We start from the raw sequence: 24050 nt of genomic DNA, 5'->3' as shown, positions 1-24050 counted from the left end.
TTGTCCTTGATTTTGTTCTCCCTCGGTGCCCTCGGGTTGCTGACAACAGCCTTGAAAGTCATTTCAGGTAGGCACAGGCAGACAAAGCTGGTCCTCTGCCCTAATCTGAAGGGGGGGATTTCAGGGGAACTTCATTAAAGACACCATTTCCCTCCCTTGCCCAGTCATTCACTTACAGATGCCAGTTGTACGTTTTCAGGGTCAAAAATGTGGTTTACTCGCATTCAAGGAAAAAACCCCATTTGTTGGATAAATTCCGTTTTCTCTTTACAAGCACCCAGTTTCACCACAGGTTGTGCTCTTTTGTACAGAGGGGGGAGCTTTGAAGTTTTGATGCTGTTTGCTGGGTTAGAAAAGGCTTGCTGCAGTGCCACACCAAGAGGGAAGCGGAAAATGCAGTTACTCGGCAACTTGTCTGTATACATCACTGAATCTTACCAAATTCCTGAAGCTTGTAAATACTCATATATTTCTGCCCAGCAATAGCTTTTTTGTGCTATTTCTCCCAGGCTTATCAATGTATACTTTTCCTTGCTGCCTTTTTTTTTTTTTTTGCCTTTTTTTTTTTTTTTTTTTTTTTTTTTTAAGAATTTGGGCTTCAGTGTAGATTTGGCTATGTGTAAATGTGCTGGTCAGGATAGGGTGCAGGAGCTAACCATCTTTCTGTTGCACAAGAGAAAAATCACTTTTGAATGAGGTGCATGAGGTGACAGACGAATAAGAATTACATGCAAAATGTAAATGTAAAAATCACTATAGTATTAAGAAAAATTCTAGTCCTTTTAAAGCAGCTTTAATCGGGTATTTTAGACAGTCATAGAGCATGTTAGATATTAAGTTGATGTGCAGTTTAAAATACGCTTCACTCTTTATCCCAGAAAATAAGTTCTTGCATATGATGAAAATTTCAGCTTCTAAGTAGCCATTATATGATGCATGGTTTTATTTCACACCTTTGAATTATAATATTAACTACTATTTTATATCTAAATACTACTTTACATCCAAAAGACTAAGCTATGCATCTCTTGGTGAATATAGCTGTCTGTGAGTATTGAGGACATTTCTAACTGCGACATAGATGATGATGAAGGTTAAAGCCTTCTTAAAGGTGTCACCTAGTTAATGGATTCAACACCATCTATAATACGGTTATAGTTGTGGGTTTCTGCCTCGTTACCTGCCGCTGTCGATCCTGTTGAGCAAAGGAGAGCTGTAATGTCACAAATATCACGTTATCTGTTTTTCTCAGGTAACGAGCATCTGGAAGAGTTGTGGTCAGGAAGCTGTTTGCCTCCCACAAATGAGATAAACTGGGTTATTGTTAAAGCAAATTCAACCAGCCAGGCGCTGCGTTAAGGCTGTGCCCAAGTGCGACCCTCCTGCTTTTCAGTACCTTCCCTTTTTCTTTTAGCTATAAACAGATTTAGACTTCCTCGGTAAAGCAGTCTGGAGGAGTGAAGTATTTTAAATTAAACTGAACTTTTTTGTTCTTTAAGCTATTGCAAACCAGATCTTAACGCATATGCTAATTTTAAGACGTTCATTTTCACAAGCAGCAGATATTTAGTCTTACATGCACCAGATGGGTTTACTGCTGGCATCACTTGTGAGATTATGGTCAAAACAAGGACAAATTGGCTATAAAATTCCAAGACCTTACTGAATACTTTTGCTTTTTCCTTCCCAAGGTCCAGCTAGTTGTCATATTGCCTTATTTTTGTTGCTGTCAATATGGCTGGAAAAGCTTCTTCAGGCATCTGAGATGGGCTCACAATGAGAGGAAGAGTCTGGCAGTGGAGGATCTCTTCCACCACAGGTTTAGTTCTGTGTCATGCAATGACACATGACTGTACAGGCATTCTGCTCTGATATGCATATTCTGATCACAAACTAACTTAAAGCAATAAACATGTGCAACTGCCTATAGAAGACTCACTTATACTAACGTAAAGGTACCTTCAGTTATTGTCTTAAAGGTTTGGGGGAAGCAGAGTATCACTGGAAGCAAATACAGGGAATAGATGTGTATAGTGGGAATGTTTTAAAAAAATATTCAATTTTTTTTTTCTAAATAAGCTCTATATTTAAACACCCCCCCCCCACCCCCCCACCCCAAAAGTCAAGTGTAGAGCACTGCCAAACTATTGTGTAGGCTTTGTCCAAATCTACCTCTGTGCCCAATCTGGAAGCAGAGGATGGTGCACGTCACTTCTCTTCTGCATTGCTGTCCATGTCAGTATGCTGAAGTTTTGAGCTTCAGGTGAGCAACATTGGCGTCCATTTTTATTTGTAGCCCAGGACTAGTATTTTCAGCACACCATGATGCTAAGCTTTTAAAAGCTGTCTTTATTGAAGTTTTGGGCACTATTAATGAGAAAATGATGCGGGATGGTTCCCATGAAAGGCTGAGGGTCTGCAAGCCTTGAAAGTATTTTCTGGGAGAAAAATTAAATTTCTCATCTTAACTCAGGCATACTCTGCCTGTGTCTCCACTTGCGAGGCTATCGGGGATGGGTATGATAGTGGTCGCATGCAGGTCGCTACCTGCTGCAGGAGATGGTGGTGGTGGACAGGCATCTCCCTGGGGTGTTCCCCGTTGAGCTCATTGACTGTCCCCAATACTGGCCCTGGCCTTCAGGCTGTCCCACACCAGCTTCTCCAGAGCAGTTAGTGATCATACCCTGACCCAGTGCGGGGCTGAGGAGAATAAGGACAGACACCACTAAATGCCTTCGTATAGCTCTGGTGCAAGCTTTTGATGGCACCTTTTTCCATTAACCATGAATATTTACATTGGGATGAAACAAAATCAAACTGCTGCTGGTTACAACATCTTCACAATTGTGTATGACACCAGGGATTTCAGAAACAACACTTTGCTTAAGCATAAATCAAGGCAGATGGTAAAAGCAAGTGACCTACAAAATATAACAAGTTTGCTCACCAGAAATGTACACTACAAACAAATGTACTGTCACCTAAAAATACTGAGATGGCATTTCTGACAAAGTGATGATTGTATAAGGAAGTCAAAGTTTGGGTAAGGCCAAGAATGAATTTTGTGTCCTGTAAATCGCGCTGGTGATCAAACTGACTGTAAGGTGTTTCAGCCTAATGTTTCTTCCTCCCCGTAACATTGATCAGGTTTGTCTAGTTCTGTTTTATCTGTAAATGAAGTTATTACAGCAGGCCTCTGTCAGATTGAAGGCCTCATTGTCTTTCAGAAACAGCATGGGTTTGTACTGTTTGTATTCTTTTTCTCTGAAAATAGGACCCAACAACTTCCTTTCTAAATAATGTGCTACTCTTGTGATCTGCGAAGAGTGGGCTTTTTAATAGTCCTTTCACGTATGCATCCTTACATGTTCAGATGGAAGTTAGTTTTGTAGCCTCCTCTTGCAGAACCACATCCATTGCTCCAGCCATCCCCATAACCCAGCTCCTCAGTGCTGGCAGGGAGGGACTCTACTTAACCCAGATCATTTTGGCATACTGCTTAAAGCCCTGGCCAGTTATCCCAGCACCAACAGGGCAGGAGCTCCTCAGCCCACCCAGCCACTGAAGACATGGGGGGACAACAGCTCCTGCAGCTTCATCCTTCCCCCATTTTCAAGCACTGCCTTTGGACCCTCAGTGCCTCGTGCATGAGCAGTGAAGTCTGTAGTAAATCTTGCAAGCTCCTCGTAGGATTGGGGTTCGGTACAGAGGAGCTGGTGCTGTCTCCCAGTACCCACCAAAGCAGGGCTCTGCTGTTAAAGCCTGCTACCTTGGGCAAAGTAAACTTGAGGCAAATCGTCTGTGAAGTGGAAAGATGCAAATTAAGGCAGGCTAAATCATGGGAGGATTAGGCTGCAGTGGTTTAAGACAGCTTTATTTCAGTATGGAAACATTGACGCAGGACTTAACGTACGTTAAGTTCTGCTTGTTGTCTTCATACTTAAGATGGGTGGTCCGACACACAGACAAACGCAGGTATCGGTCTCCTTCTAGAAGTTTCTGTATACCAGAAAATTGTACCAATGGCATTTTGGAAATGTTAAGTGCTATTCTTTGGGTTGGCTCTTTCAGCTGATCAGCTGGGCGAGCAGAGGGGCTTTTGTAGCCTTCGTGTCATGTGGGGCACGAGAGCTTTGTGTGGTCTCCAGGTGTGGGCTTCGGGCATGTCAGGAGATGCGTGGTCTGGGATTTGTCTGGCAACGATGAATATACACAAGTGGTCTTTCACAAAATGGCATTAGATCCCCTTGCCTGGCTTTCCACTACATTTGAAGTTAAATGCCACCCAGAAACATTTAGGTCAGTACCTTGTGTTTTGCCAAAGGCTGTCATCTGGCAAGAGTTGTGACCTGAGAGGGGGAAGATCCACCACTTCTCTTGGTAGTTACTGTGGCTCTTGTAGCAATTAACAGCTGAAGGACAGGCCTTTTACTGCAGCCTTGGAGCCCATGAGCACCTGATATCTCCTCTTCACTGGTGCTTACATGTTGTAACCCAGTGGCTTTGCAGTTTTAGTGGGCTCATCCAGCTGACATCCTTCACGCTGGTGTATTCCCTGGCGTCTTCCAGCCACTGTGGTCTTTTCTCTGCAGTTGTTCCAGTTCTTCAACACACATCTTAGAACCCACTTACTGTAACCATAAGTTTTTATCAGTGTTATTTAGGAGTAAAATTTGCTTTATGCCCTCTCTCTATTTTTAGGATTTATGAGCAAGAATTGCTTTTTCAGAGGATGATGCTCTAAAGAGAGCTAAGCAGTTCGTTTTCACACATGCTGTTGTGTTCTATGAATATTTCAAATGGTCTGGCTTTCCTTGCAAGAATGACTTGTTTCTGTAATCCTGTAATCCAAAAAAACCACGTTTTATTGGATAAATTCTGTGCTCTATAAGAAAAAAAAAACCACCTTAAGTTCAGAATTTCTTTAAATGACTTTGCACATTAAGATAATTAGACATTAAGGAGAAGTAATTTTATAAAATATTTACTCTAAATGAGAGAAGCAGTTCCTGACTTAATGTTTCCCATAACTTGATGTGTTTTAGAAATGAAAACTACGGTGTTGGTAGCTTTAAAACAGAATGGCACTACAAAGGCAACAGGTGCAATGACCCCAGAGCTAAACAGGGTCTTATGCAACTTGCAGGGGTGCTGTTTGCCTCTTCAGCAGCAGCAAGTTTTTTTGTAACTTTGTGTTGCCCAAAAGAAAAATTACAAGAAGTGATTGTATGCAAATGGATTTCTAACATTTCTGGAAAAACATCGGTTAAGAATGGGTTCATAGACTTGAGTGATGAAGCTGTAGATTACACAGTGCTTTGTTAAAGTGGCCTAAAAATAAAATACTACTCACATAAAACGTGATTTGCTTGATGGAGAAGGGATTAATCGTGTATTGGTATCAAACAAGAACTTGATCAAAAGAAGGTTTTGGTAGTGATTATCTGTTTAGCTTTGGATACCTTCTTTGAAACAAATTTTTGTATAGGTATGTTTGAAGTTAGTGCAAGAACTGAATGTCCCATTTTTGTCATGTTTCAGTTATTGTAGAGTGCTATAAAAAGAGGTGCAGGGTCTGAAGACAGACCTTACGGAGCCGCATCATCCCTATGGGCCTTTGTGCATTCCCTAACATGAAGAGCGATGACTTTCCATTAATTTTCCAGATGTGTTGCTGCTCACAATCTTTACCAGTAAAGATGCTAAGTTTGAGGACTCAGGCAGAAAACTGCTACCTTCTCCATTTCTTAAATCCAAAGGTGGGGATTTGGGTACTGTCGTGCCAACATCGTACTCTGGCAAGGCACAACTCCAACCACTGATGGTTTTGTTTAAGGTAGTGGGAGAAGTCATCCAGAAAATGGCTGGCAGCCAGCAAAATTCCTGCTGCTGATTTCAGATTTACCCAGGTTGCATTTAGCACTGGTCACACCATGGATTGAAATTGCTGGGAAAGACTTGCCATATCCACAAAGCCACTGTCGCACTGGTTTTCCTCTACCAGTATTGCTTATGTGCCCTTTGCCTCCTACTTCAGGCTGGTACCTTCCACGCTCATACCCAGACTTCACTCTTCTGCCACTCTCGTTTCTCTTTTTTCAGATGGTGGCAAATGGATGGGGAGTTTCATACTAATCCTTTTCCAAACCTTTAAAATAACAGGGGATATGAAGGGAGACATCAGTGCAAGTTCTGCCTCATGGTCAGCCTCGTCCTCCTCCCTGAAGCCTTTTGCCATCAGCTGAGAAGCCTTTCAGGGCTGTTGCTGGCTCCATCAGTGTGTTTCGGTGTCTAGCACAAATGTGGAGCCCAGTATGGGGCTTCTGGAAGCAACCCTCATGCAAAAATGAGTGTCCCACTGACATTCATTTGTAGCCTCGTTTCTTGATAATAACAAAGGAGTGTACTATTTCAGGGAAGCGATAGGCAAATCATTTCCATCTCTACTCATCTCTAGTTATCGCTAAATCAACTTTAACCTTCTTAAACTTGCTTTTAAAAACCTTCCTCTTCAGCTTACCTCCTGTAGTTGTTCCTCAGTTATTTTCCTGGATGTCCTTTTAATCTTTCACTTCCAGTGTTCTGAATGCCTTTTGTCCATATTTTCCCTTCATGACCAAGTATCCTCTTAAGCCTCAGTCAGCTGAATCACTGAACCCTCTTCAGGTTCTTTCCAAACTATTTTATCTTTTTCAAGTGCTCCGAAAAGTCAGTCATCATTATTTTATTTTAGGTACGGATACATATTGGATCTCCATCCTTATATATATTTTTAAGTCTCTTGCCTTTGGGCTTCTCACAGCATCCTGTTTCTTTTTGTGGAAGAATCAGAGTACAGTCAGCCCCTAGGCAGACAAGTTTGTTGCCTGAACATAACTGGAGCAGAGTTGTAGCCTACCACATAAGTAGGTAGGCACCATTTAATTTGCCACAATCCGGAAACCCTGTAGTTAGGCCCAGGTTTCACAGACTCGAAGCAGCTGCCCAACAGCAATAAGCCATCTGATTGCTGGTCTTCTGATGCAGAGCTGAAATGTGAATACAGTGTGGGGCCCATGAGCAATGCCTGCCTCCCACAGCGGGAGGTCCCTATGCCAGAGCCTGTGCTCTGCATGCTCCAGTCAAGATCAGCTACGGGTTCCCAAACTCACTGATGTCTGTCTGTCTGTCCTGTCCTTTGATGAGCCTGACTTACTCTAATTTATGAAATTTTATCCGGTATCCAGTGTATTTAATTCACTGAGACTGTGCCACTCTTTATTATTGGTTTTACCACTTCTGAAGTTCTTTAACTGCACGCAGTGATTTAAGTTTTATTTTAGCTGGCATACACACTCCCCCATGGCCCTGCAGTCAAACTGGGTGCTGCGCAGGAGCTTGTGCCGAAATCCATATATCCAAGGAGCGGGGCATTTTATTCTCCAAATAGCAACAGGCAGTAAAGGAGATGCTTTTAGCATTAAAGGGGTTTTTTTAAGGAAACAACTTAACCTATATGAACGTGGTGAGCAAACCATCCTGACCTTTCTTAACATTCCACGGAAGAAAAACAACTCTTTGTGGAAGTGTTTTGAGAGAGTCCAAGATTTTCTATGATGATGTTTGTAGTTAATTATATCAAGACCATGTTTCTTTTAGTAAAAACACCATTTTTGCATGAACTACAATTAAATTGAGTTTGATGCTAAAGGATTGACTTGCATTTTTAAGCAACAAAAACCAGAATTGCCTTATTCATCAGAGCAGTGAGGGAAGACTTTCTCACCTCTTGTTTTGGTTGTAGTAGATGTAGTGTAGATGTAACGTAACCCAAATTTTATGTAGCTGTGAATGATTTGTCTTCAGCTTGGATGCTGCTCAGTTAGGTAGTTTCCGATAGCAGCGTCAAAATAAAGGTGAGTCTTTAACTTCTGTAGCCAGGTGCTGCCTGTCTTTCTACTTTTCTGTGTGCGCTACCAAGGCTTTTGAGAGTGATGGATGCCACGGAGAAGGTGATGGAAGTACAATGAAGGAAATATGAGGGAAAGTGGGAACTTGTGTGGGTGTTTGTCCTCGTTCATCTACCCTTCTTTGAAAAAAGGTGTGCTGTTTCTCTGGCAATACGCATCAGAGGAAGGGAACACTGGCTGTCCTATCTTCTCTACAGAGAACTGGAGGGGCACAGGAGTGTCATGGTCATTGCTCTTCAACTGGGGTAGGTCATCCAATATAATAAGGATGCAGGAAAGGGACAAAGTGGGGTTTTTGTAGGCAAAATATTCTTGTGAGCCTTCGAAAGTGCACATTTAATTTTTCCTTGTTTTTACACATTAGTGTTTGGTAGCAGTGCTCCTTAGTCCAGCTGAAGGACATTCTTTGGGGAGCGGGGAAATAGCCATCTTGTGCTCCACCTTTGTTTGATGTTGGGAAAAGTGGGAGATGCCTATTTTAAGTGCTTGACCTACCATTTATATAAGCAATGTTTTGCTAAATTCAAATGTTGTTCTCAGTGTCAGGGACCTTTTAATTACAACTGGTTGCGTAATGACTTGCATGCATTGGATAGGCAGGCAGTGACGGCAGTCCTCATACTGCCTTCTGAAATGCTGCTCAACAGGTGGTTTGTGAAGCTGCTTAATAGACACAGCAGGTGACCAACCAACTTGGATCCTTTAATAAAAAAAAATTAGAACTTTAATTCTAGAAGCCTGTAGCAACAAAATTTATTTGTCCTTTTAAAGGAATGCATTCATTCATAGAAATGGTTCTTCCTACACTGTTTTTTCCTTAAGAAGGCAAGTTTAAAGTGGGTTTAAAAAAAATACTATTCCTTGTGAAAATATGTAAAACTATTATAATTAAACCGGGATCTTAACTATTGCATTGTTGTGGATCTGTTATGTTAAAACTCATCACTATGTCACTCTGGCTGTCCACGTGTATAGGAAGCAGTGCCTGTCCAATACTGATAAAAGAAAATTATGTTCTGGTCTTCACAGGCTGGGGATATTTTCAGCAGAATGAGTGCCGAGTTTTTGTTCTGTATTTAAAAGGCCATGCTGATGTCAGTGGTTTGTGCATAAATACCAAGAAAAAGCTTGCTTTGAGTCATCACTCTGACATTGGGAAACCTTATCGTGCACAGAGTACTACTAGGATGGGGGATGCAGGGAAAATCTGCCATCGTCCTTTAGGATTTTGGTGCTAGCAGGAGAAAGGCTGATCCTTTCTGTTACCTCACAGTCAGACCAGTGGGCTTCCTTAAGAAAAAGGGTTTGTAATTTTTCTCAGTCCTTTATCAGCCTGCTATGTTTAAATATGATCACTTTGTCTGATGCAGCTTTAAAAAAAGAAAAGTTGTGGGGTTTTTTAAATAGAAATCATAACTCAGGCTTGTGTTTCATAGTGTTTGTGTTAAGGAACTGAAAGGCAACACCTGTGCGTTTTGCAGAAATGAGAAAGTGCTTTAGTGTAATTTCTCTGTGCTACTGTAAAATTTTAATATATTGAGGTTATCTAAATCTATCTAGAAAACTGCTTGTGTTTAGCTTTGCTTAAAGTAACTTTTTTTTTCCCCTGTGCATCTGCATTATTTTGAATGGATAACAAGCAACATCCTGGTCCTTATGCAGCTGAAGTACCTGAGTATATGGGTTATTTGAAAGCAAAAGCCCTGAGAAAGAGGGCTACAGAAAGATGTGGGCTACTTGCCCGTTTGAATGTATGCTTCTTTTCTTGGACCAGGGTCTGGGTTTCTAATGAACTGCTGAAAACACTACAGCCTTTGAGCAATCCATGAGATTTTTTGAGAGCTGCAGAACGCTTTCCTATTACAGTTTACTATTTAGCTGCTGGTTTTGCTGCTTTTACTTTTTTTTTTTTCTCATGACAGAGGAGATTGCATTGCATGTTTTGCAGCTTATTTTACAGCTGGGAGTACCTTGACTGGTGACAGAAATGAGTTTACTAGACTTTTACTAATAACCATTTATTTGCTGTTTAAAATGTCCAGAATATGTCTTTTTAATAAAATTATAGCATATACTGTGGGACAGGTAATTCCTAAGAATTTTGTTTCATCTTCTCTTTTGATCTTTTAACATACCATGGCTTAATTTCTAAATAAATGAGTACATTAGATCTTGAGCTGTTTGTTAAAGCTCCCGTTCTCATGGAGTCACCAGCTGCTGATCCCAGAGACTGCTGCATTGCCTCTGCTCTGCTGTGCAGTTTTCCTCAGTGGTGCCCAGACCTGCCTTCAGCAACATATGTGCTGCTGCTTTTTCTTCTTCTAACGATAACGATTCTCTTCCCTCGCCTCGCAAGCTGGTAGGACACAGCAGGCGCGGGAGAGCAGGGGCTGGCCGCAAGTTCTCCGTGTGGTTTTGGCAGAGGACCAGCCTTCCTTCTCAGCAGCAGATAGGTGACTTTGATCTCACAGCTCCTCTCGATGTCTTTAGGAAGCTGACAGCATTTCCTTGTAGCCATAACTGCTTTTATCACACAACTCTCTTTTTCAAATGGCCTGGCTGTTTACCAGCTGGCACCATCTCTACTTGCAAGTGAACCTTCACTTCAGTTCTCATCACATCATCTTGCCCGCTCTGCCCCAGGATCCCCTCCGTCTACGTGAATGGCACCACTGTGCTTCGACAGGAGTTATAATGGGAAAACAATTCTTCCTTGATGCATCCGAGCGAGGAGGAGATGTGATGTCTGCTGTCCTCCTGAAAGTTCACTGTTTAACTCTTGGCTCTCCTGCTTTGTCACTGGTTCCTCTGCTGGCTTTTATTCTTGCCAATGTAGAGGTCATCACTTTGCAGGCTCCAGAGAGAACCCCATAAGAACTTCCAGGCAGTTGTGTAACCCTGCCTTTGCAGTGTATCCCTCAAACTCACCCATGCATATCTAGCTGGGTAGATTACCACCCTCCACCCCCGCTTATGGGGAGTTTTTCATCTATAATCTCAGGATGAGACTTGCAGGCTCCTGCTCCATCTCCTCCATGTTTAATTTCCTTTTCTAAAGTATTACTTTCCCTTGAATAAAGTTCATGGTGAGATTAGAGAGAAGCATGAGAGAAATCTGTGTGGGTTTGTCTCTTCAGAAGTCTATCAGATCTTCTTCAACCTGCCTTTTTGTCTTGGATATCTGGTAAGGTGAGGCTTTTCTTATACCAGCAGAGAGACAGATGGATCAAAGAGGTTCAATTGCTGGATAATGCTTGAAATAAGGAAGCAGGTGAAATTATGTTTCCAGGAATGCCTTTTCAGAAGGAATGTGTGGTTTTTGTTTTGTTTTCCGGTTTTTACTGTTATTTATTTAGACGTTTTTTGCTGTGGAAACTCAGGTGGGTTTTGGTTGTCTACCCCTCACCATGCAAGGAAACCACACAAGGAAAGGCTTACCACAATTGTATGAAGTCTAAACTAAGAAATAGTCCAGGCTGACTCTTGATTCCATGATCTTTAATTTCAGTAAAAGCACTGGCATCATCCAAGACGCTCATTTGTTAAAGAAGTTGTTGATTAAAACAACAAGAAGACAGAGCAGGATAATGTTTGAAAAGGAGGTGGTGAAACTTGAGTGTCTCCCTTTGGAGCTTCTCTGTCCTGCACAGACTTATTGTATGTTGTGTGTTTGGCAGTGCCCTGTTTTATTTCTGAAGTGTTTGGCCTTCCTGCTATGGCAGGACATAATGCTGAAGGGGCTCAGGAGATCAGGGTGGTGCTGCACCCCCCAGTCAAGAGTGTTGAAGTCTTTTGCAGTACTTCAGATGGCACCATCAGAAATGCAGCTGGCTTGTAAGATCCAGATACTTAACCATGGAAGTTTATATTTTTCCAAACCCTGATGTACCCTTCTGAGGCTGTAAGCAGGAAAACACTACAAAATGTTGTTTTCTGTCTATTCTTGATGTAATTTGGTGGTTTTTCTTTTTCTTCAAGTAAAGAGACATTTTTAAATGTCTTAAATGTAAGGTGGAGAAAGTAGGATAAGTGGTCTGCTCTTCAGGTTTTGGTTTTCTTATCATCATGAATAAAATTTGTGTGTAGATCTCTCATTGGTTTCTAATAAATGCTAATGAGATCTTTTTAGGGAAGGTATTAGGATCAAAAAAGTGGGTTACAGAAATCCAGAATCACTGCGCCCTTATTATGTCTTCAGGTCTCAGTAGTAATCAGCAAAAAGTTTCTTTGCAATGAATGAGTGAGTGACATTTAAAGCTCCATCTGTTGCCTACGGTGCGGTGCCTCACGATGTGTTTCAATGGGTGATGGGATGATTAATTTTGGTTCCCATTCATGCCGCATGAAATATTCTCATAGCGGGGAACGACTCCAGCCCTTGCTGAACTGCAGCATGTGTGGTGCTTGTAGGAAACCTCAGCTGCTGTTTACTCCTAGCTTGTGCGCTGAGAAAGGATCCAGGCTGCGTTTGCATTCACCCACGCAGCTCCATAGCAAGCTATGCAAAAATATCGGTGACTGCGATGTACTGACCTGCCTGCTTTTCAGGGATGGCTCCATCACCAGTGCCACTGCAGCTTGCTTTTCTTTACAGACCTGTTTTGAACAGAGGACTGGCCTGTCCCCGTAGGTGAGGACCACCTTCTGATCTCAGGATGAAATAGTGGTCTGACTTTTCCATCTCGCTGTCCTTCAGACTAGCTGCATTGTGATGCTTAAGTTCGTCGTGTAATTCTAGCCCAAAACAAACCCCCCTGGGATCCTGGTCCTTGCCTTTGGGAGACTAGAGGTAAGAATTAAGTAAAGTGGAGATAGTGAAGTGCTTCTCCCTGCTGCCCTGCAGCACCCCACCTTCCCAGCCCTGCATGTAGTCCTTTAGCTTGTCTTGGCGTGGTACAAGTTCATGGAGGAGCATGGCAGGACCATGCCTCCATCCTGCCCCCGCATGATGCTCGTGATGTGCTGCAGAGGATGTTGGTGTCCTGGGTGCTGCTGCACTGAGACCTCCTGCTCCCACCACCTGCGCAGGGTCCTGGGCAAGTTTTGGGGTACCTCTAGTACAGCCTGGTGAAATCTTTTCTAGAGAATAAGCTGACTGTAGATGGTAATATGTGGATTTTTTCCCCCCCTCACCTGTTAGTTTCTGCTTATATTTGGGGCATCTAGCATGCTGTAGATGAAAACCAAGCAAATCTCAGGCGCTGCGAGGGTGCTGTGCCGTGGCTTCGTCTGCTGCGTTCCGCTTTACACGCAAAATACGCTCCTTTTATCCTGGCACTGCAGTCAGATACTGCAGTAGCTTGTTTCTATTAATAGCTCTGATCTCACCGTCTCTTAGTGTTTCGGTGAGTTTTGACATTTTTGGAAGTGGAAGCCCCGCTGGAAAAGAGTGCCTTGGCTGCCCAGGCACTGCGCCGGCTGGCAGAGGGGATGCCGGCACCCCTGCCCGCTGCTGCCGGCACCGAGCGGGCAAAGCAGGCAGTTCCTGGCGTGGGGGACACACAACTTAATTCATAATAATCTAGCGATACTCAAATAACACAAGTCTTCCTTCCAGAATCAACCACAGCAAGCACTCTCTCAGCTGCGCTTGAAGCGAGCAGTTGCTCCTTGCCTCCTTTCCAGGCTGATTTCAAGCAAAATGAAGGCAGTGGGTTTTAGAAACAGCGTTTTGCAGCTTTGAAGCCTGCCTGTGCCGTGCTCCTGACATGCCAAAGTCGTCTCTGCCAGCAGCGACCTGGTATTTGAAGGCTTTGCAAAATATAGGAAATTTTTTCAAAATCAAAAGCTGTTGCCAGACAGCAAGGGCAGCCCTCAGGAAATAAAATCGGTGGAATAAACACACAATTTTTTGCTTCTGCCCAGGGATAAAAGCAGCTGAAAATAATGCTTAGAGGGGGAGGTCCGTGCACACGCTTGCTCAGCGTCCTGCGACTCGCACTGTGCCGGGATGGCACTGGTTTGGCGGGGCGGGATGGGGTTGTCTCTGACGGCAGCAGCCGAGAGCTTGGGGATGCTGAGCACAGGCTCTTGGTTTTGTATTTATTTTTTCGTGTGTGCTGAAAGGCTGACGTGCCGTTATTGGCAGAATCTGTCTGGAGGGCAACGCTTGCATGCCAGTAATTAGAAAGCGAACTCATTAGTTAGAAATAAAGCCCAAGTCCAGAGAGGATGGGAGATGGGGGGGGGGGGGAGGGGGGGCAAGGGGTTCTGGAAAGCCCTGGCCAGGGAGGTTCAGCCGCAGCCATCCAGAGGAACATCCCCTCCCTGGTGTGCAGCAATTTGGAAAGGCACCAGGGACTATAGAGTTACTGTAGGAGCTGAAATGCTCTTTTATTGGGGTTTTGTGCACTCTGTCTCCTAAGCTCGCTCTGTCACAGACACGTGGTGGTATGTCTGTACTTTATATACTACTGGGGCTGGCAGGGGGATGCTGCTTTTCTTCTTCCAGCCTTGAGCAGACACTCATCCCCGGGGTTTTGCAGCAGATTTGGGGAGGTGGATGCGATTTCTCCCTTCAAGCTGAAGGGAATTGCCGAGTAAAGGGGAGCAGGGCGGCTGGGAAGGAGCCGTGTAAATTCAGCGGGAATTGTTCCATGCTGGAGGGAGGGAGGTCTCGGGGAAAACGTTTCATGCACTCTCCATTTGAAGGTGGTGATGTCTTTAAAATGCGAGAGGGGCAGTTTTCTGTGCTGCTTAAATTAAGGGGAGGGGGGGCAAAAAAAAAAAAAGAGAATTTCTGGAAACAGCTTTTGATTTTTTTTTTTTTTTTTAATAAAAACTGGTTTGGGAAATATTTTTAAAGTTCAGCTTAAGTAAAGGTTATGCTGAAACGAGATTTGAATTTAAATCTTTGCGTCAAATATCCCGTGTCCATCTGGTACTGAAATTTTGTTTTAACGTCCATTTTAGTGTGTTTTCAGGACTCAGTCCTTCTATATTTTAGTCCTTTAGGGACTTGCATGAAAATGCTGTATAACAGAAGGGAAAGAAAATACAGTTCTTACTGTTAGTTTTATTTAAATAATGTAATATTTAAGCAGTGTGACCTTCCCCAAATCCTTTCCAAAATGCTCAGTACTTGTAGAGAAGTTATTTTCCATTTTGGAGCATGGAAGAAATTCAACGTATGACTTCTCTGATGATGTGTTTATCTGCAGCCTTTATGTCAAATGATTTTAATGTCAAACATTTTGTATAGGAAATGCACCCTTGCTTTCAGGTTTGAGCTTATCAGTTTATTTACAGTAAATGTGTTTAACAACTTAAATGTATTTAAGATGACTTCCACTCAGTAGTGTTACGGCCAAGCTGTGAGATGTCAAATTTACAATCTCAACCACGAGGCTGCTCTGTACCAGCAATCGATGGGGACTAGAATGCTTTAGGTCTTAATTAACGTACAACACACAGGCAGTCTTTGATGCACAGCCATGTTTTATTTATTTTGGGAGTGAAAAACCAGCAGAGTGTTTCTAATTTGGTATAAAAATAATGGTAACTTGATCGTGAAAAATAGTCCCTACATGCCTAGGTTAAAAAAAAAAAAAAAAATAAAATTCCTCCTGTTTTCTCCTTCTGTTCCTACAGGGAAGGAAAAGGCAGGGAGAACATGAGATAGTTTATTATTCATAATCGCGATCTTGTCTTCTAATTCATGGGGTTGGCATTTCTCATTAAAACTCTGAATAAGTCTTTGTGCTTTTGCTAACGTCATGAATCTGATTGTATTAATATGTTCTCAAGGCAGAACCTATAAAAGCAATTTTCTAGTCTACCATAAAATATTCATAAGAATACAGGCTTTTTTGTTTTGTTGATGTGTTCATTAAGCAGAGAAGGTTTTATTGTTTTCGGGAGGGCTCTGTAGGTCAGAAGCACTCGCCGCTTCTGTGGGGAACTCATGGCATTTCAAATAGGGGGTTTTTTTGAGACTGAAATAGTAAGACTCAGGGATGACGCAGCCTCTGCCGAGACTCTGAATGGGAACTGTGGTTGCGATCACTGCAGCTGGCGCCCTGTGCCCGCGCGTCCGGTGTTTCGGGGGGGATGAGTCCCTCTGGAGGGGAAATGGGAGGTTTGTCAAGTTTCCTCGGGACTGTTACCCAGCACGGTGCAAGTTAAGGCTCTTATTTGGGAGTAAAGCAGGAGTCATTTATCAGAAGACACGATCACAAGTAGTTGGTGATCCCAAGTAGTAGTGTATTCCTTCTGGCTGAAACTGGATTTATTTTAACATGTTGAAAACTTTTATTTTCTGTTTTTAGGAAACACAGTGGTTGGATCATAAAGGTGCGTATAGGAAAACGCATGTGGATTGTAAGGAAAATTGCATTTAGCCTAAATAACGTTGACAAATTCAGTGAGCTGTATTGCAGATAAACAGATTTACGTGGAGAGCGGGTAAGCAGGAGTGAGTGACTGCTACTTCCGTATTAGTAATGCTGACCTTTAGTCCACATGTATAAAAGATGGGAGATGTTATTGCCAGGTGCTCAGAAATCTTCGGCTGGACATAAAAATAGTCAATGCATTTAAAAGGCTTGTGATTCACGGAAGCTGCTGTGCTGTTTGGTTTACTGACTCACTGGGTTTGATCCTCTAGGATTAACTGTTTCGAGCTCTCCTGGAGCCTTGGGGGCTATAAAGTTGCATTAAATCATACTCAAGATTATCTTTCGGGAGTTTTGGAGCTCTGAGGTATTTGCCTATATATTTGGGAGGGAGGGAGTAAGAGGAGAGCTCCAGCAACGCTGTGCTCCTGTCCATATCCAGTGCTTGCCTGGGCTTCATTTCCACATGGATCCTGTGCAGTGCTGATGGTCAGGTGTATCTACATCCTTACGTTGGAGTGATTGCTGTAGGTTTGATTTGGTGGAGTAAGACCAAGCCGAGTTGTACAATTCTGTTTCGGCTTCTTTTAAAGGTGGATCTAATTTGTGCTGGAAAGCTGCTGCCCCTGCTGAAACGGTGTGGCAGCCCGTGGAGTTCCTCTGTTTGCCACCCTATAAAATTGCTGCTATTCCAGGAATAAATACTGTGCATCTTTTGTAACATACAGTAATTACATTAGTAATGCTTAGGATATAATGTCCATATGCAGATGGTTAAAATGGGTTTTTGATAGCCATGGTGCATCATATCGTTGAAGGTGGAATGCTTTTGGGGGGCTTTTCTTGCTTGTTTTGTACAAATATGTGTTAGTTTGCATTAGGACTCTTTTTGGTTTGTTTTTTTCTTTTCTCTCTCCCCATTTTCCATATATATCCAACACAGTAATGGGATTTTTGCTGACATGGAAACTTCACTCTCACTTTTCCAGGACGTGTCCTGTTTCCCACAGTCTTTGGGACACCTGATAAGTTTCAGATTGCACCTTTTGCCCCATACACTGTGCTGCTGGGGCAGGTACCATGTAGATATAGGGCCGTTATGGGGTTGCCTGAGCTTGAGCAGTGCTGGAGGAATCCAAAATGTTCTTCTGTCACTCCGAAATCCTGGCTAACCTGGATCTAATTTAAAGCATTGCATCTAAGAAGAGAAGTTTCTGAAGCGATAGTCCGTGAAACGAGATAGCCTCCGCAGGGCTGGTTTCGAGCTGTCAGCTCCCACTCGCGTGCGGGGAAGATGGATGAAGAGTTTTTTCTGTGCGAGCGGCTGCAGCAGTTGCCATAGGGATGCTCCGTGGGCAGGAATGGGAAGGGCCTGACCACGGTACCGACCATGTAGGAAAACATCAGCTGTACCCAAGAAGGCCTTAGGAACATGTTGTTTAGGTGGGTATGAGTGGTTATCTGTAGGCAAGAGCTGGTGTTCTCCCCAAAATCCCTGATTGTGGCTCGGCAACCCATGGCGAGGAATCCCAGCTCTGGTCCTGTGGGGGAGAGAGGGGAGCGGGGAAAAGGCCACAGGAAGGAAAACAATAGGGAAGTGGAGGGAAGAGCTTGTGGGTTGAAAAATAGCAACACTTCCAGTAATGTGACCTTTTGCAGAAAATGTTTCCATCCAAAAAAAAAAAGTTTTCTCCCTGGCACAAGCTGAGTGTAGGGAGGGGAAAGCCCGCTGCTCTTGCATGTGTACAGCGCTGCAGCAGCCCTGCTGCCTGCTTTGGGGGCGTCGTATGCGACGGAGCCGGCAATGAGGAGCAGGAGGTGGCCCCTGCACCCTGTGGGTGCAGGCAGGACCTGCCTGCAGGGTCTTGGGCAGGAGGGATGCTGTGGCGGGGCACTGGGTGTCTGCTGCAGGCCTGGGCTCTGTGGGTGGGTGGGTAGCATTCCTTTCCCAGTCTCGGAGGAGTGCCTGGACACCTGGGATTTCCAGAGGAATGACCAGCTGTGGGGTACATGAAAGCACAGCCCCTCTTCTCCAGAAATGTTAAGTAATTTGACTCAAGATAATTTTGTCTCTGTAATACCCTCCCCCCTCTTTTTTGCATCTTTATTTTCAAATAAAAGCAATGGTATTTTGTTTTACTGTGCTATTTCCTACACTGTTATATTTCTCTACTAAACGATATTTATCTGCTTTTGAAGAAGTGATGATGTTCTCCCTGAAATTGCTCTTGCGTTGACCGAGCAAAATCTCTACATTCATCTCTTGGTATGTGGGTTTTTTTGTTTGTTTCTTTTCTACCTTCAGCTCCAGCAGCATTGACCTGGCTGTGCTTTTTAAAACCCCAGCACTTTGTTCAACATCCCCCTTTCCAAGGAGCTGCTGTGTAAGATGGAGTTGCCTTGCCGGTGGTCCCTGTCCCTGCATTGTGGCCTTGTCCTTGGCAACAGGGCAATGCATTTTGGTTTACATCGGGCCACCTTACGAAACACCCCAGATTTTTCTGAATTATTCGACCTTTTTTTTTTATTTAATTTTTCTTTTTCTGTGTCTCTTTGCTTCATTTAGCTTCAGATTTTACCAACATCAACTTCTTATGCATTTCTCCATTACTGGCAAAAATAAATAAATGGATAGCGTTTGGGGAAAACCCTATTAAAACTCTTTCTCTGGGATTGATGATACTAATGTCCTGATAGAGGTTATGTGTTGGCATTTGCTGGGTATCACTCTGGCTCTCTCTGGGAGGTGGCATGGAAGGGTGGCAGTGAAGTGGCTTGTGTCACCAGGGCTGTGTGCTGCATTCAGCACAGGGTCCTCATTTATTTCTAACAGTTTACAGTTGATTTCAGGTGACCTCTGAGGACACGCTGCTTGGAAGGACAGAGTCAACTTGTTCTGCACTCCTGTCTCACATCCTTGAGGAGGTGGCTGAAATGAGACTTGGGGTTTAATGATGAGGCTTGAAGTGAAATACGAGTTTAATTTTGTATAAAATGGAAGTTCCTCTTCAAGTACTATTTTCTCGGGAGACATACAGGTGGTGAAAGCTGGCAGTCCATCTTAGTAAAACTTTTCCTTAACCCTTTTGCAGTTCCGAAATGTTTTCCGTGCTTTTTTCTTTTGAATTGGAGTTTATTTCACCAGCTAGTTCATTGTAGGGAGGGAGAAATCAGCTTTTGTATAGTAGAACTGCCTTTATATTTGCTTTGGAAGGATGTCTGTCCCACTGGGGCTGGCCTTGTGGTGGCTTGTACTGATGGTTTTGTAGTAGGGTGGCATCTCTACCCCCATGAGATCTCGCAGCCCTCCCCAGGTGCGTGTGGGAGCCCCGCAGATCCTGGGCAAACCTTGGGTAACTGTTTCATGTGGAGTAGGTGTCTTAGCAGATGTGTGACTGATCCAGCTTCAGCGATGCTGCTGACTCTCCCTCCCAATGTCACACAAACACATCTTAAATATTAAAAAACAAAACACTGGATAAAATACAAAACCCAACCAACCAAGTAAAAAAAAACCCCAACCCTTAATTTTCCAATTTTGTTGAAGCTCAAAGTTTTTGAAGGGTTAGCCTCTTTTATTCCGAGGTTGATGTTCATTCAAAGGTATCAGAAGAGTTATTGAGTGATTGCCATGTAGAACAAGGCATTAAATGTGGCAAGTGTACGGAGTACATGTGAAACTCAGAACTGTCATTCAGGTGGAATTTAGAAATTTTTAGTCATTCATGGGATGGCAATAATTTTTTTTTAGCAGAAAGAAGCTGAGTTCAGTTATTGCAAAGGTATTTTTGTAGATGTCTGTTGCTGCACTTTATTATGACAGCCCCCTTGTCTTCAGGGAGATGCTTTTTGTGTAAGCAAAGAACTGACCTTTACTACACAGATAATCAATGTGGTAGTTTTCCCTTTTTTATTCTCTTAGCATACATATCTCACAATGAGGCTGAGCTACAGGTCCTCTTGGTACATGTTACTGTTCTCTACCTTCGTCTTGGTTGTGCTTCAGGTTTGTCCCACTTGGAGTTTGAAGAACCGAGGCAAGTCTTTGCATAGTCACCATTTGGGCACCTGCTTCCTATTGCTGCCTGCTCTGCAGCATCCCCCTGCTGCCTGTGAGATACATTTGTACCTTTTTAGTGGTTGCAGTAAGTCCAGCCTGTAACCGAAGCACTTAACAGTTTTTCCTAGATGCTTCATTACCCGTTTGTTTCTGGCAAAGCTCCTGTCCAAAACTGGTTATAAAGGATACAGCACGTAGTGTTTTTCTGCATAAGTTTCTTAAAGTGGGACCCTCGTGTTCCTGACCATAGGAGTCCATCAGCTGATCTGTTGTAAGTCAAGATTGATCCTTTCTGTGAAGTCTTAGATTAATCTTTATCCTTCTTATTTCAAGCGATGCTAAAAGAGCAGAACAGAGGTGTATGTTTTGAATACACAGATGTAGAATGGTATCAAGAAGGGCCACACATGATGCATTGAAGTCCTTTGCTTTTAGAGAACGCACATATTTGTAGGACATGGTGGCTGGAGGAAAACTTGAACTCTGAATTCCAGTAGTGCTTTTTTACCTTTTAAAAAATGGTGCAGGTTTAATGGTGCTGTTCTTGATTCGGTCTGTGGTTCCTCAAGGTCTTTGCTGGACACAGTATGAGAACTAGATCCCTGTATGAATGGGGAATACACTCATCTCTCCTCTTGTGTTTTCATGTTGTAGTTGATGTGACCACAGCACTGCCCTTGCAAGTTGCACCAACTTCAGTCCCAATGGATCTACGTTTGGACCACCAGTTTTCCATGCCTGTGACGGAGCCAACGCTGCGGGAACAGCAGCTCCAGCAGGAGCTCCTGGCACTCAAGCAGAAACAGCAGATCCAGAGACAGATCCTCATCGCCGAGTTCCAGCGGCAGCACGAGCAGCTCTCCCGGCAGCACGAGGCTCAGCTGCACGAGCACATCAAAGTAAGCGATGGGCAGCCCTGTGTTGCGTGTTGCATGAAAGCATCCCCTCACCAGGAGGAGATGCACCAACTAGTTTATTTTGGGGTGGAGATCCTGTGCTGGACTTGGTAACCCCTGTTTAGAGAATGATCTTTTGTAAAGGGATGCAAGCACCAAGACTTAAAAAGGGGATAGGGTGGAGGAGAGGAAACAAGGTAAGCTGGTGTCATGTTAAATGTTAACCACCCGTCTGCATGTATTCAGAAGTCCTGTGCTCTGCTGCCAACAGGTGGCTTGCTTTCCCTGAATTGGGGAAATTTCAGTAGAATTCAACCCAGCAGGAGGGCTTTTGGCTTACTGGTTACTAATATCACATATTTGGCAGTAGAATGGCATATAAACTGCTCACTGGACATATGCCTTCGGCGTAAGGTGCAAACCAAATGTTTGGACCTTAGTGTCTCTGCAGGAATAGGAAACAGATGCAGCAGGTGCGGGTAGGTCTGCACACCATGAGATTTTTCGGAGTTGCGCGGTGCAGGTTAGGCACTGGCCAGGTGCTTTGTGCTGCTCTGTCGCATGGGACGGAGAGGAAACGTAACGCACATGATAAGTAGGAAGTACAGTTTAGAAGATGGCTGTTGCATAGTGAAAACGTTAGACATTATATAAATATTTCACAGTGATAGACTATTGCTATGGTAACATAAGCTTTCAGAATTGCTAAAATGCTCTCTTTTCAAAGGGGGATTAGCGCTGCACATGGTAAATAGCGTTAATGTAATATTAAAAAGCAACCTCAATTCAACCTTATATAACTTTCATTTTAATACAAAATACGTGTCAGAGTGGGGAAGATAGGATTAAAAGTTAATGGTGTTTTATTTACAGACTTTTCAAACACAGATACGAGCCTGGGTTTGTAAGAATGGTTGCTGTTTGAAGACTGATTGACAGCAAATGCCTATGTCCTTAGTGGGTCCTCTGTGCTCTCTTCAGCACAAAGGTGTGGGGAGGTGCATGTGTGTAAATACATTTATATAGGCACTCATATGTATGCATTATAAGTGTATATACATGTGTATACATATGTAGTTACGTATTTATACACGTGTCTACGTACACATTTATGTGTGAATAGCAAAAGAACAGTTAGAGCATCTGTGGTTCATGTAGTACATTCAAAAGGAAAGGATGGGAAATACCTGTGACAAATATTTCCCTTATCTCCTTGTAATTGCATATGACTAAGTATTTGTCTGTTAAAAATAAGAAAGGGTCATTCAGATTTAATGGACAAACTCTAAGCACTGATGATAGGAAAATATTTGCTCTCATTTGTGTTAAAGGTATGACTGATTCTGGTAAAAAGTCTGTGTTAGAAGGAAGTCGAGATCTAAGTTTGAGAAGCCAGTTAGCATGGTATATCTAGACTGCTAGGTAATGAAGTTCTTCCTCTAATGTGTAAGCTTGGCTAGATGAAAAACTTAAAATAGGAATGATGCAATCCTATATGAAAAAGGATGACCTGCAAGGTGATCTCCCATAGTAGTACATGTGTCATCGTGCCCAGAATTGCTTTAAAAATAAACCAGCACATTATTGAAATAAACCGCATGATATCTCACAAATAAAAGAAACCCAAAACCGTATACCAACATGTAATTATGATGCACTTTCTTTGGGAAAACATACTTTTTGCATTCATAAGTCAGCCCACATTTAGATGACTCTTAGATTAAACCAACTTTCAGAAACTGGCAACTGTGTTAAGTGCAGTGACTGTAGGTGCAAGGAAGCTATTATTTTTGTCCAGAGAACCAAAATTTATAACCTTGTATTTGGACTTTGAACTTCGAGCTGTTCAGCTCCTTTATGGCTCATGAAAAAAGCAGGTGGGATATTAAAGCAAATAAAAAACCTTTTACCCTGTGTAAGTGAAGCACTAGGATTTGAACTCTGAAATTCGGTATAGAAATTGTCCTGAATGAAGATGCAGAGTTCTTTTTGGAGGAATTCAGGTGTTTTTTAAAAATCAGCTGCTCAGGGTGCATGGTACATTTCCCATATGCACACATGCATGCATGCACACTGCACTACTCCAACTGTACAAGGGAGGGCTTGCTCTTGCACGTACATTGGATCAAGGAAATGCTTCCTACTGCTTCTCTCCTCATCTTTTAATGCCATGGGCAGGGAGTGCACAGCACGCCAACTTGCCTGTTTTGAAAAAGGTCGAAGCAGATGTGCTACTGCTGGTCATGTCTCTGGCATGGGGAGGAGCAGGAGTGGGGATGTGGAGATTCTTCAGCTGAAAGTATTTTGTAGCCTGAGTTTATGGTATTGTAATGAAGGTGGTGTGTGTCCATCACTTTTGCAAACATATATTCCCAGGTTTCTTCTTTAGATAAAGATGAAGTCTCACTTTGGGTAAGAAAAGGCTTGGGAACCTAAACTTGCCCAGATTTCTGTGGATTAAGACTATGCGTAATGGCTGATGACTAGAGTGATCTTGCAGTGCACCTTACTGCTGCACCAGGTTTGATGCTTGGTCATCTTCAGTGTCTTCCCTGACCTTGGGATTGGGTTTTTTTGATTCAGAAAGCAAAGTTTCAGCAGCTATTGCAAGGTGATTGTGCATTTTGCAAACTTACTGCCTTTCCAAAAATTCAGGGCTCCTGCAGTTTGGTTAGAATTTTCAGCATCAGAACAACCTCAAAATCTAATGAAACAAACAAAAAAATTAAAAATGCAAACATCAAAGCTCTAAACTTACTCTGATGTCAAACAAAATGGCAGTTCTTTGACTTTCTCACTGGCGCTGGTTTCC

The 24050-nt window shown here is 43.0% G+C and overlaps 1 protein-coding gene across 3 annotated transcripts in view; it reads left to right on the top strand.

Moving 5' to 3' along the window:
- HDAC4 (histone deacetylase 4) overlaps positions 1–24050 on the top strand; it is a 231926-nt gene that overhangs the window by 91613 nt on the left and 116263 nt on the right. For all 3 annotated transcript variants that reach the window (XM_010577919.1, XM_010577917.1, XM_010577918.1), the window contains one exon: positions 20997–21241. In XM_010577919.1, coding sequence (XP_010576221.1) covers positions 20997–21241 — 245 coding nt within the window. The remainder of the gene's footprint in view (positions 1–20996; positions 21242–24050) is intronic.

This window comes from Haliaeetus leucocephalus, unplaced genomic scaffold (genome assembly GCF_000737465.1).
Source record: "Haliaeetus leucocephalus isolate CR32 unplaced genomic scaffold, Haliaeetus_leucocephalus-4.0 Scaffold587, whole genome shotgun sequence".
In the NCBI taxonomy this organism is placed as follows: domain Eukaryota; kingdom Metazoa; phylum Chordata; class Aves; order Accipitriformes; family Accipitridae; genus Haliaeetus; species Haliaeetus leucocephalus.
The sequence above is the reverse complement of the archived record's forward strand: the minus strand, read 5'-3'. Positions and strand labels throughout refer to the sequence as shown.